This window comes from Dendropsophus ebraccatus, chromosome 8, assembly GCF_027789765.1.
Source record: "Dendropsophus ebraccatus isolate aDenEbr1 chromosome 8, aDenEbr1.pat, whole genome shotgun sequence".
In the NCBI taxonomy this organism is placed as follows: domain Eukaryota; kingdom Metazoa; phylum Chordata; class Amphibia; order Anura; family Hylidae; genus Dendropsophus; species Dendropsophus ebraccatus.
The window spans coordinates 35,574,271-35,586,462 of NC_091461.1; the positions used below are offsets into that span (position 1 = coordinate 35,574,271).

The following is a 12,192-nucleotide window of genomic DNA, read 5'->3' on the forward strand; positions in this document are numbered from 1 at the left end:
CCTGTATCATTCCGGCCCCCCTCCCTGTGTAATGATTGCGATACACAGATCACTCACAACCACCCCCTGGTGTAAGTGTGTTGCAGCGCTAGACCCGATCTCGGCGCTGCTATCCTCAGCTCAAGCTGCTATCCTCAGCTGAGTTGTATCAGGGCAATTGACAGGGGCTGTGTACGGAGCAAGAAAGGAATCTCTCCTGCACTCACACAGAGCGCCTGTCAGCTGAGGATAGCAGCGCCGAGATCGGGTCCAGCGCAACACACTTACACCAGGGGGTGGGGGTGAGTGATCTGTGTATCGCAATCATTACACAGGGAGGGGGCCGGGGGGATCGCGGTGGCAATGATACAGGAAGGAGGGGGCCGGGGGGATCGCAATGATATAGGAGAAGGGGGCCGGGGGATCAGCACCCGGCTAACTGTACAACAGGTTACTGTGAGGGGTCCCTGCAGGGTGCTGTTGTGTGACATCTGCTGCTGAGACGGAGAGCGGACGCAGGCCGGGTATAGTGACGTCACCGGACCGGAAGGACAGAGGATCCGCGAGTCGCAACTTGGAAGATCACATGAGCGGACCGGAGATCTCCTTGGGGGGCCAAAAAAGGACAGGTAAGTATATTAGGAAAGGGTTAACCTTGGTTAACCCTTTGCATTAGCAATTTATTGATTTTTCCTGGAATACCCCTTTAAGTGATCGCAAAATGATCCCAAAGCGAATTTTCTGTACGATATATCGTTCCATCTAAATGCTGATCGTTATAAAAGCAAAAACGTTACTTAGAAATTGTTAATCGTACGATCGGGCGAATTATCGCTCCGTGTAAACCCAGCAGAAAGATTTATCTGACAGATTTATCTGAAAAAACAGTAGACCACGACCACAGAACGTCCTTTTTGGATGTTTGACGGACGTTTTTTTGGACAGCTGTCATTTTGACCCCAAATAACTGCCGTTATTTTAAAACAATGTAACAGACCACAGTATAAGGCTATGTTCACACTACGTAAAATAACAGCCGTTGTTCTCGCTGCAAAACGGCCATTATTTTGAGGTTCACTAAAATCACTGCAATGCAATGGAACTATGGCCGTTGAATGCACACTACGTATCAAATAACGTCCGTTGTATATACGTCCCCGTGAAAAATGAACATATCAATTATTTCAGGGCGGTAATGCTCCAACAACAGCCGTGGATTTCAATGCGGCCGCGGACGTAAAACTTATATCTGCCAAATAAAACCTGATTTTGATGTAAAAAATTTTTTTGAGTGGTTTCTCGGGCTGGGCGCAGTATTTAAAGTAAATGACCTGTTTCAGCCCGCTTAAAAACATGCTAGGAAGCAAAAATAAACAACGGCCGTAGTTTCATTACTAGCCAATACGCTTGTAATTCTACTGCCGTAGTTCTGGTCGCAAAATAACGTCCGTTGAAAATAACGGCCGTTATTTTACGCAGTGTGAACATAGCCTAAGGGTATGTTCACACCATCAAAATGACGGTGGAAACAAAAAAAGCAAAGGATGCTCGTAATTTTATAACAATGGTCGTTGTTATAAAAAAATGTTGACAGCCTTTACAAAATAACGGCCATTACTTCTTGTTAAATGACACCCATCAAGTAAAGTCTTTTTTTTCCCATACAGTATGTAACCATAACAATTTCTTACCCTGTGAACACAGGAGAAATGTATGTGTGTCTTCTTTTAAGATTCCAAAGGACTGTAAAAAATAAATAAAATAAAAATGTATTGAAACTATGAATTGATAACTTTCACTATCTAATAATAATAATAATAATAATAGTTGCTGTTTGGATGTTGTGATCTTATAATCATGTTTGTTGGTCACCACTGCACATACTTTTCCCTGCCCTGTAACAATTGCAGGCAATACGTAGGTTAGACAAATGTAACCTGCTCATAGCCCCCTATAGCGATTTTGATTAATTATCATTGGAAGGGGCGGCTGGATGATACGGCAGTGCTCCTAAGAGTGCTCCGAAGTGGAGTTTAAGCTGACTAACAGCATTGGACCACCACCGAGGAGGAAGGTAAGACACATACCTTCATCCCCAACATCCCTAGAGCTATAGGGGTCTATCAGCAGGTTAAAGAAAAAAAACGTTCAAAACAGGGACTCGTCAAAAGTTTTGATCGGTAAGGACCTGCACAGATGGCAGAAGCATGCAATAGGATATTTAACTCTCCAACCCTCAGTGATCTCTGTCCATGTGGCTCCTACCTCACATGACTCATTCTCTGTTAAGACTTTTAAAAACTTTATACTTGTCCCTGTGATATGTTAAGTTTTTTCTTTTCTTAATGACAGGTACACTTTTTAAAAGCCAATCTGTCACCATCATTCCACGCTATGACATGCACATTACATTGGGAGCAGTGGGGGGGAGGGGCTGCCCTGACGATCCTTAGATCATCCAGGTGGCCCAGAGGAGGGAGCGGCAGTCCGCTGCCAGCAGACCGTTGCTATCGTTATCGGGATTTAAGGTCATGCTTTAAATCAACAATCAGCCAACATTGTGCATGTCGGCTAAACGTTGATTTAAAACATGACCTACTACACAAAATGATTATTGTCCAGTAACTGGCCAAGTATGGACAATAATCAGTTAGTGTAATAGTACTCTAAGATGCTCCATTCCACTTATTAGTTTATTTGGCGTCTTTGTACCTTTTCCAGCTCTGGGGCATACTGTACCTTCTATGAATCAGGACTGAAAACTGGACGGCATACTCCAGATGAGGCCGCACCAAAGCTTTATAAAGCGGTAATATTATATCCCTGTCCTGAGAGTCCATGCCTGTATGACAATATCCTGCTGGCCTTAGAAGCCGCGGACTGACATTGTGTGCTGTTCTGTAGCCTATTATCTACAAGTACACTTAGATCCCTTTCTACCAGCGACTTTCCCAGAGTAACTCCCCCTAGGACATATGATGCATGCGGGTTATTAGTACCCAGGTGCATAACTTTACATTTACAGTATCTAACAAAAAATGAATAAATAAATAAATCACATTATGTGACGGTGGGGAATGTCATACACTACGCACCTGGACGATGATGGTTTTCTCAACAGTGTCTTCATGTTTATCCTTTCCCGCAGTCTGGGGTTGGTCTGTGCATCCTCCCTCAAGCTGTAGAGATGAACTGCTCACTTGGACCTTAAGGTTACCTTACAGAAGTAGAGTAATAGGTTCATGTTTAAATCAAATAAGTAGAGATCATAAATATGACATGTCCAGTTGTCCAGGAGTACAAAAGACTAGTACCACACGTCTCTATGGACTGGGTATGACTCATTAGCTTGGTTTCATTTTCTACGACTTATGTATGGGGTGGTTTAACCCCTTAAGGACAGAGCCTGAAATGGCCTTAATGACAGAGACAAATTTTATGAATATGACCAGTGTCACTTTAGTCATTAATACCTTCGGGATGCTTTTACCTATCCGGCTGATTCTGAGATTGTTTTCTCGTGACATATTGTACTTTACATTTCTGGTAAATTGGAGTCGATACTCATAACAAATCTTTATGAAAAAAACCCAAATAATGTGAAAAAATGTGAAAAAATGCATTTTTCCAACTTTGAAACTTTTTTGCGTATACAGAAAGTGGTTATACCACATAAATTATATATTAAATAGCATTAGCAACATGTCTACTTTATGTTGGCGGCATTTATTAAACTATTTTTCATTTTTTTTACACAATAGGGAGCTTAAAACATTAGCAGCAAATTTCCAAATTTTCAGTAAAATTTCAAAATCAGATATTTTTAGGGACCTGTTCAGGTTTTAAAGTGTATTTGAGGGGCCTGTATGTTAGAAAGCCCCACAAAGCACCCCATTTCAGAAACTGCACCCCCCAAACTCTGCAAAAGCAGATCCAGAAAGTGTTTTAACCCTTTAGGGGAGTCACAGAAATAAAAGCTAAGTGTGTAAGGAATTTGAAAATTTTAATTTTCTGTGCAGAGATTTTATTGTAATCCAATATTTTTCATAATTATAAACCTATTACCAGAGAAATGCACCCCAATAATTATTGCCCCGTTTCTGCAGTTTATAGAAATACCCCATATGTGACCCTATTGCGCTATTTGACGCAACCACAAGCCTCAGATATAAGGGAGCGCCTAGTGAATTTCAACGCCTCCGTTATATTTGGTCATTTTTGACTGTACCACTTCAGGTTGGCAGAGGCTCTGGGGTGTCAAAACCTAAAAAACACCCCTAAAGGGACACCATTTAGAAAACTACACCCCTCAAGGAATGTAACAAGGGGTGCGGTGAGCATCTGGACCCCACAGGTGCTTCACAGATTTTCCGAACAATATGGCGTGAAAAAAGAAAAATTTATTTTTTACACTAAAACGTTGTTCTAGCCTTCAATTTTTCATTTTCTTAAAGGGATAAGAGGCAAAAAAAGACAAAAAATGTGTAGCGCAGTTTCTCCCGAGTACAGAAATACCCCACATGTGGACATAAAGTGCCAAGCGGGCGCAGGATGAGCCTCCAAAGGGAAGGAGTGCCAATTGGCTTTTGGAAGCTGAATTTCACTGGAAAGGATTTCAAGGGCCATGTCGCATTTACAGAGGCCCTATGCTACCAGGACAGTGGAAACCCCCCACAAGTGACCCCATTCTGGAAACTACACCCCTCAAGGAATCTAACAAGGGGTGCAGTGAGCATATGGACCCCACTGGTGACGGGCACAAATGTGGAACAATGTGACGTGAAAGGGAAAAATTTCATTTTTTCACTTTCATGGCACAAATGTGCCCGTCATCAAGGGGTCCATATCCTCTTTCCCCCCCTGTTAGATTCCTTGAGGGGTGCAGTTTCCAGAATGGAGTCACTTGTGGGGGGTTTCCACTGTCCTGGCAGCACGAGGGCTCTGTAAATGCGACATGGCGTTCATCATCCATTCTAGCCAAATCCAACCTCCAAAATCCAAATGGCGCTCCTTCCCTTCGGAGGCTTGCCCTGCGCCCACATGGCGCTTTATGTCCACATGTGGGGTATTTACGGACTCGGGGGAAATTGCTCTACACATATTGTGTGTTTTTTTCTCTTTTAACCACTTGTGAAAATGATAAATTCAAGGCTAAACCAACATTATAGTGTAAAAAATGTAATATTTCATTTTCACGCCACATTGTTCCACATTTGTGCCCGTCACCAGTGGGGTCCATATGCTCACTACACCCCTTGTTACATTCCTTGAGGGGTGTAGTTTCCATAATGGGGTCACTTGTGGGGGGTTTCAACTGTCTTGGCAACACAGAGGCCTTTTGAATGCAACATGGCCCCTCAAAATCCATTCCATCCAAATCCAGCCTTCAAAAACGAAATGGTGCTCCTTCCCTTCGGAGGCTTGCCCTGCACCCACATGGCGCTTTATGTCCACATGTGGGGTATTTACGGACTCGGGGGAAATTGCGCTACACATTTTGTTTTTTTTCTCCTCTTTTAACCCCTTGTGAAAATGATATATTCAAGGCTAAACCAACATTATAGTGTAAAAAATGTAATATTTCATTTTCACGCCACATTGTTCCACATTTGTGTCCGTCACCAGTGGGGTCCATATGCTCACTACACCCCTTGTTACATTCCTTGAGGGGTTCAGTTTCCATAATGGGGTCACTTGTGGGGGGTTTCAACTGTCTTGGCAACACAGGGGCCTTTTGAATGCAACATGGCCCCTCGAAATCCATTCCATCCAAATCCAGCCTTCAAAAACCAAATGGCGCTTCTTCCCTTCGGAGGCTTACCCTGCACCCGCATGGCGCTTTATGTCCACATGTGGGGTATTTCCGTACTCAGGGGAAATTGCTCTACACATTAAATGTTTTTTTTATCTTTTAACCCCTTGTGAAAATGAAAAAACATGACAAGATTAATAATTTAGAGTAAAAATTTTACAAAAATTACACTAAATGTTGGTCTAGCCTTGATTTTTTTCCATTTCCACAAGGGGTTAAAAAAGAAAATGAACACAAAACGTGTAGGGTAGTGTCCCCTGAGTACGAAAATACCCCACATGTGGGCATAATGTGCCATATGGGCACAGGGCAAGTCACCAAAGGGACAGAGCGCCATTTAGAGGCTGGAATGGAGGATGGAGGCCATGTCGCAATTACAAAGCTCCTGTGCTGCCAGGACAGTAGAAACCCCCGACAAGTGACCCCATTCTGGAAACTACACCCCATAAGGAATCTAACAAGGGGTGCAGTGAGCATATGGACCCCACTGGTGACGGGCACTTACGTAGAACATGTGCCGAGAAAATAAAAAATACAATTTTTTTCATTTTCACGTCCCAAATGTGGCCGTCACCAGGGGGCCATATCCCCGCTGCCCCCCTTCTTAGATTCCTTATGGGGTGTAGTTTCCAGAATGGGGTCACTTGGGGGGGGTTTCTACTGTCCTGGCCGCACAGAGGCTTTGTAATTGCATCATGGCATCCTCTAATGGGAATGGCGGCCATACCTACTTAGCTGGGGAAAAGGGACAATTCTAATTTATTTGGGGGTATTTGGCCAATTATTAGTTTATAAGGTTGAAAATGACAGGTGTCCATCAAATTCAACCTGTGTTGATCCAGAGGAAGGCAAAAACCCCTCGTGAGGCAGACGACAGTAGCCTCATCACAGGGAAAAATTCCTTCCCGACTCCATAATGGCGATCAGAATAATCCCCGGACCAACGTGACCCCTGAAATAGGAATAAGGGACAGAATTTAGATAATGTAGAACCCCAGTGACGTGTGGTGCGCCTTGGAGCGATCCAGTATGCAGAGGCCGGGGGGATCAGGACAGGTGTCACACTGGAAAATGGTGTCCTTCCTGATCCCCCTGTTACGCCACACTCTGCACTTCTTCTGGGGTCTCCTGTTCTCCAGTGTGGGGGACGTCACCTGGAAAATGTTGTCCTGGTGCGATACGGGGTCCCACATATCCAGAAGCGCTGGGTCCGCTCCATGGCTGCTAAATATTAGGGCGCTATTACTGCTTCTGATATGTTCGGATCGTGCCGCAAGCTACAGGGCAGCGAGGGACTGGAAGAGGGGGTGCTGGTATAAAAGTTATCCCGTACAGGTGGTAACCTTTATCCAGCAGTGGGAAGATCAGTTCCCGGACGATCTCCCCACTAACTCCGAGGATGGGGGGGGGGAGTGGGCATCTGGGGGCTGGATTCGGGTGTCCCTTCCTACATACACTCTAAGGGTACATGCACACTGCGGAATCGCGACAGATAACCCTTCGTGCATTCCACAGCTGGCACCCGCCGGCGGACTGATGCAGGCGCACGTCTCCACACGTGTCATAGACTCCATTCTATGCACGGGCGGATTCCGCTCTCCGTCCAACGTGTTCATTCTTTGGATGGACGACGGATTCCGCCCGTGCATAGAATGGAGTCTATGACACGGGTAGAGACATGCGCCCGCATCAGTCCGCCGGTGGGTGCCAGCTGCGGAATGCACAAAGGGTTATCCTTCGCCATTCCGCAGTTTGCACGTACACGAAATCTGTAAGTGTACCCTGAGGTACTGTCACAGAGTTTGTAGAATTTCACGCCATACCGTGATCTCTTATTGGGACGGTACTGGCAGAAAAGACGTGTCTGGGGGGCAGCGCACACTACGCTACCCCCAGACACGTCACTGGATGATGAGGATGAATGGAGGAAAGAAGGATCCCCCCCATTCATCCTCACTGGCTGTTTCGGTGTCGGAGGTAATAATAACGTATCCCTCTGACGCCGAAAACACCCTGGGGGCCATCTTTATACGGGGATTGGTATATGGGGTATGTAGTGGTGTAGTGTCAAACTTTATTCAATGTAGTGTGGTGTAATGTAGTGTTTTTTACGTGTTTTTTTACAGTAAGTATAAAAAAAAAACCTACGCCAACAAAGGAGTTGCTGATAAATGCCGCACTTATGTGCGGCACTTATAAGCAGACCGTGGCAGTAGGATATAGAAAAAAAACACCCTACGCCAAAAAGGAGGAGTTGCTGATTAGCAGCGCACTTTCGTGCGATGCTGATCAACACTCAGCGGCGATAGGGTGCGGAAAATAGAAAAAAAAAAAATTTGGAAAAAAAAAACAACCTTTTTCTACATTCTGAATATCCCTGTAGCTGCTCATAAGTGTATTACACATATCAGCCGCTAGAGGGCAGCAGAGCGCAAAATCCGGAAAATGACGAGGCTGGAGCCGAAAATAGCCGAAAGAAGACGACGGGGACCGCCGGAAAGACCCGAAGACCGAACGGAATGACGGAGGACGCCGCGAACCCGGAAGACGCCGATCAGGAGCCCGGGACAGGTGAGTAATGTACAAATACCTGCTCTGGACCCCTCGGCTACCTAGCTGAGGGGTCCAGGGCAGGTATTTACTATATTGTGGGACTCTGATCGCCGTGCCACCGGCCCGATCGCCGTGAACGGTCGGCCGGCCGTTCACGGCGATCGGGCCGGTGGCACGGCGATCACCATTACTTTTTACAGTAATGGCGGTCGGTGCCGTCCTCGGACAGCACCGACCGCCATTTTTTTCCGGGTCATCGGGTCGCCGATGACCCGGAAAGGTTCCGATCGCCGCTATTGGCTGATCTGAATTGATCAGCCTATAGCGGCGATCGTAAGCACGGGGGGTGTTAACCACCCCCCGTGCCGTGAAGCTAAGATGGCCTGCTATGATTTATAGCAGGCCATCTTCCCCGACCGCTGTGTGTGAACACGCAGCGATCGGGGAATCATCGGGCGTACCCATACGCCCGTTTGCGTTAAAGCCCAGGCAACGGGGGCGTATGGGTACGCCCGATGTCGTTAAGGGGTTAAAGAAGAAACATAGAAGATCGGCAGAAAAAGACCACTTGGCCTATCTAGTCCGTCCTTTAAGTAATTACTCTCTTATTATATTAGGATAGAAAGCAGCCATGTTTTTCTAATAGACGCCATGAGGCTAAATTCCCACTTCAGGAACAAATAGGGGAAGGCAGCCGTCTTGTAACATAGGCACCACTTATAATGATCATGAGAATTATTGGTCACATTTGCCTAATATTTTCCGAAAAGGGAAAATAACCTTACATTGATTCGTATTAATCAAATCACTACCATTAACATATATATAGTATTAGGGATGGTCCGAACCTGGTTCGGTTCGGGTTCGTACAAACCCAAACTCTCGGAAATGAGTTCCGCTGTCTGGGCGCTCCGTAGAGAGGGTGGATACAGCGGGAGGACCGCCTGGAAAACTGGGATACAGCCATAGCCATAGGCTGTATCCCAGTTTTCCAGGCAGTCCTCCCGCTGTATCCACCAGCTGCATGGAGCGGGCAGACAGCGGGAGTCTGATGCCGAGCGTTCGGGTTCATACGAACCCGAACCTCGGCAAGTTCGGACCATCCCTATATAGTATACATCAAATATTTCTATATGAATGAGACATCTGAGCCCTCCAGATTACCTGGTTTTGAAGCAGACACTTCCCATGTAAAGGTGGCGGACTGATCTTCACAGATACATTGTGACTGCTCCAGGTTTCCAACTGTTGGGTTATTCTTCAGGTCGGAAAGAGACACAAAGACCTGTTCCATGTAGATAACAGGAGAGTTTGGTGTCTAAAGTACAGGTTTTATATGTAAAATTATAAAATACTCAAGTTCCAATTGCTAAAGCTGTTGTTATTTTTCCTTAACGGGAATCTGTCAGCACTCTGGCAAGACTTAAGGTGCAGCTATTTCACGACCACAACCTACCATGATGTGTTCTTCATAAGGCACAATGGTGCAGAAAATCCTGCACACCTATAAACAGTGTGGGGGGCTTCATCTGCTGTTTGCTTTTATCATTGGTTTATAGATATAATGTTTCTTTAAAGAGACATCACTATTCCTCCATACCTTCATGCAAGCCTTCAAGTAGCTGAAGACGTTGGTAGTAATGGTGAATTTCTCTCCTTGAACCACGGAGTAAGGTAAAATCAGATCAATGAAGTAAGGCTGGAAGGTGGTGAGTCCCACACCGCTTGTTTCCCCCAAACCAGACTTGCCCAAACAGAATGCATCAGTTTTCCATGTTGTGATACTATGTGGAGTAGTCAGGTCTAGTACAGTGTGTCCTTGTGGACTGCAACACATAAAAAACAATAGTAAGGCCAAATTGCAGAGTAAGTAGACACAAACAACTGGGACTTACATAACCACATTGACAAAAACCTGCTCAGCCCAGCTGCCTTATGTCTAGTTTAAAAAATAAATAAATAAATAATAATAATAATAATAATAATAATAATAATAATAATAATAATAATAAAAAGTCCAGTGAGTGGCTGAAAGGGGCCGTTCTGGTCAGAGTTATGCATCATGGTTATGCAGTGATGAGCAAGGACTCAAACAGCAGAGCCTCAGGGTGAGGGGGGGGGGGGGGTTGTAAATTGTCTGATAAATATATATATATATATATATATATATATATATATATATATATATATATATATATAATATTATTATTATTATTATTATTATTATTATTATTATTTTGCTATATATATTTTAAATACTGGTCAAAGAAAAAAAAAAAATAAAGAGCGGAAACATTTCTTAGAATGGAGGAATTGAGGCAACATTTCACCAATTTCACCATAATTTTGGTAACTGCGCTCTGACTTGAATACACTTAGGTGCTTCTATACTTTAAAATATACAAAGTATACAAAAATCTTTATTATGTTCACATGATATATAAAAAAACAAGGGCTTTTGTGCTAGACGGGGGGTAAGACTTCAGTGTTGGTCCTGTGGTATAGGTAATATTGTGTATGGTAATTTTACTTCACCTTTTCTTTGGCTTAGTGGGTTGATTATCTCATCCACCTACTTAGATAAACGCTATTCCCTCCTAGGGGTTACATACAGTTTCCCTGGCACCTATTTATATGTGTCCTTGGAAGTATTATACTTTAGTATGACTTCTCTGTGTTAGAAGTCTTTTTTGTACCATACATTTAATGACCACTAGATGGTAGTATTTCATTACATCTTAATCATAGTTACTCCATCTTTATCTATTTTTCTATTATTGTGATGCCACACTGATGTCTTCCTCCCCCTCTGGTTTTGACCTCTGTGTTCTATCCCATACATTATTTTAATAGTTTTTTTAATATATCATGTGAACATAATAAAGATTTTTGTATACCTTTAATTATCTGTGCAAGTTCTTTGGTTTTTGTTTGGAATTTCGTTGCACTGTGTATCTATATAGGCAGGACTTTGTAGGTTGTCTGCTTCTATACTTTGCCTATTGAATACAGAATTAGATTTTCTTAAACTGAGACTTTCTAGAAGTCTTTAAAATGTACAGAATATACAGAAACATCCTTCCTTACCCCACAGAAACCAAGTCGTATAGCCATGTTTCGGGAAAAAATGTTCTTTTCAAAAACTTTATTTTTTCTTCTTCACTTTTTGAATCTTCAAAGGGAAAAGTCATATTGTAAAATATCAGTTAAATTTGAAGATGCAGCAGAGATCAAAGTAAGAAAGAGGTAATACACCTATTAGACAACTACTGATTGCTTTTGCGCCTGCATTTTCTTGGGTCCCTGAAGAAGCTGTTAAAAACATTGAAACGCGTGGAGACTACATACCAAGGGATAGCTTTTTGAAGATCCCTTAGGATTTGTGATTTGCTATGTTTGAAAAGAGGGGTGTAGGGTGTGTTCTAAGTCTTGACTAATATGTTGGTACTAAAGGGCTTATCTAGAATTAGAAAACAGGGGGAGATTTATCAAACATGGTGTAAAGTGAAACTGGCTCTGTTGCCCCTAGCAACCAATCACATTCCACCTTTCATTTTACAAAGAGTCTGTGAGGAATGAAAGGTGGAATCTGATTGGTTGCTAGGGGCAACTGAGACAGTTTCACTTTACACCATGTTTGATAAATCTCCCCCATAATCTTTTAGTTCCTGAAACAGCTCCACCCCTGTGACAGGAGCTACAATACTATACACAAATGGCAGACAAGAGTGATGCTATTCTTTTTTTTTTTTTAAAGCTGTTATTTTTTTCGACAACTCCTTTAAGGCCCCGTTCCCACTGAGCAAAGATAGCGGAATTCCGCGACGGAATTGTCCGCCGCGGAATGC

The 12,192-nt window shown here is 43.6% G+C and overlaps 1 protein-coding gene across 1 annotated transcript in view; it reads right to left on the minus strand.

Moving 5' to 3' along the window:
• Positions 1-12,192, minus strand: part of LOC138799246 (alpha-2-macroglobulin-like protein 1) — a 66,775-nt gene that overhangs the window by 23,051 nt on the left and 31,532 nt on the right. Inside the window, exons 18-22 of the mRNA XM_069980162.1 lie at positions 11,432-11,516; positions 9,945-10,170; positions 9,509-9,629; positions 3,075-3,196; positions 1,671-1,722 (exon numbers count right to left, since the gene is read on the minus strand). Coding sequence (XP_069836263.1) covers positions 1,671-1,722; positions 3,075-3,196; positions 9,509-9,629; positions 9,945-10,170; positions 11,432-11,516 — 606 coding nt within the window. The remainder of the gene's footprint in view (positions 1-1,670; positions 1,723-3,074; positions 3,197-9,508; positions 9,630-9,944; positions 10,171-11,431; positions 11,517-12,192) is intronic.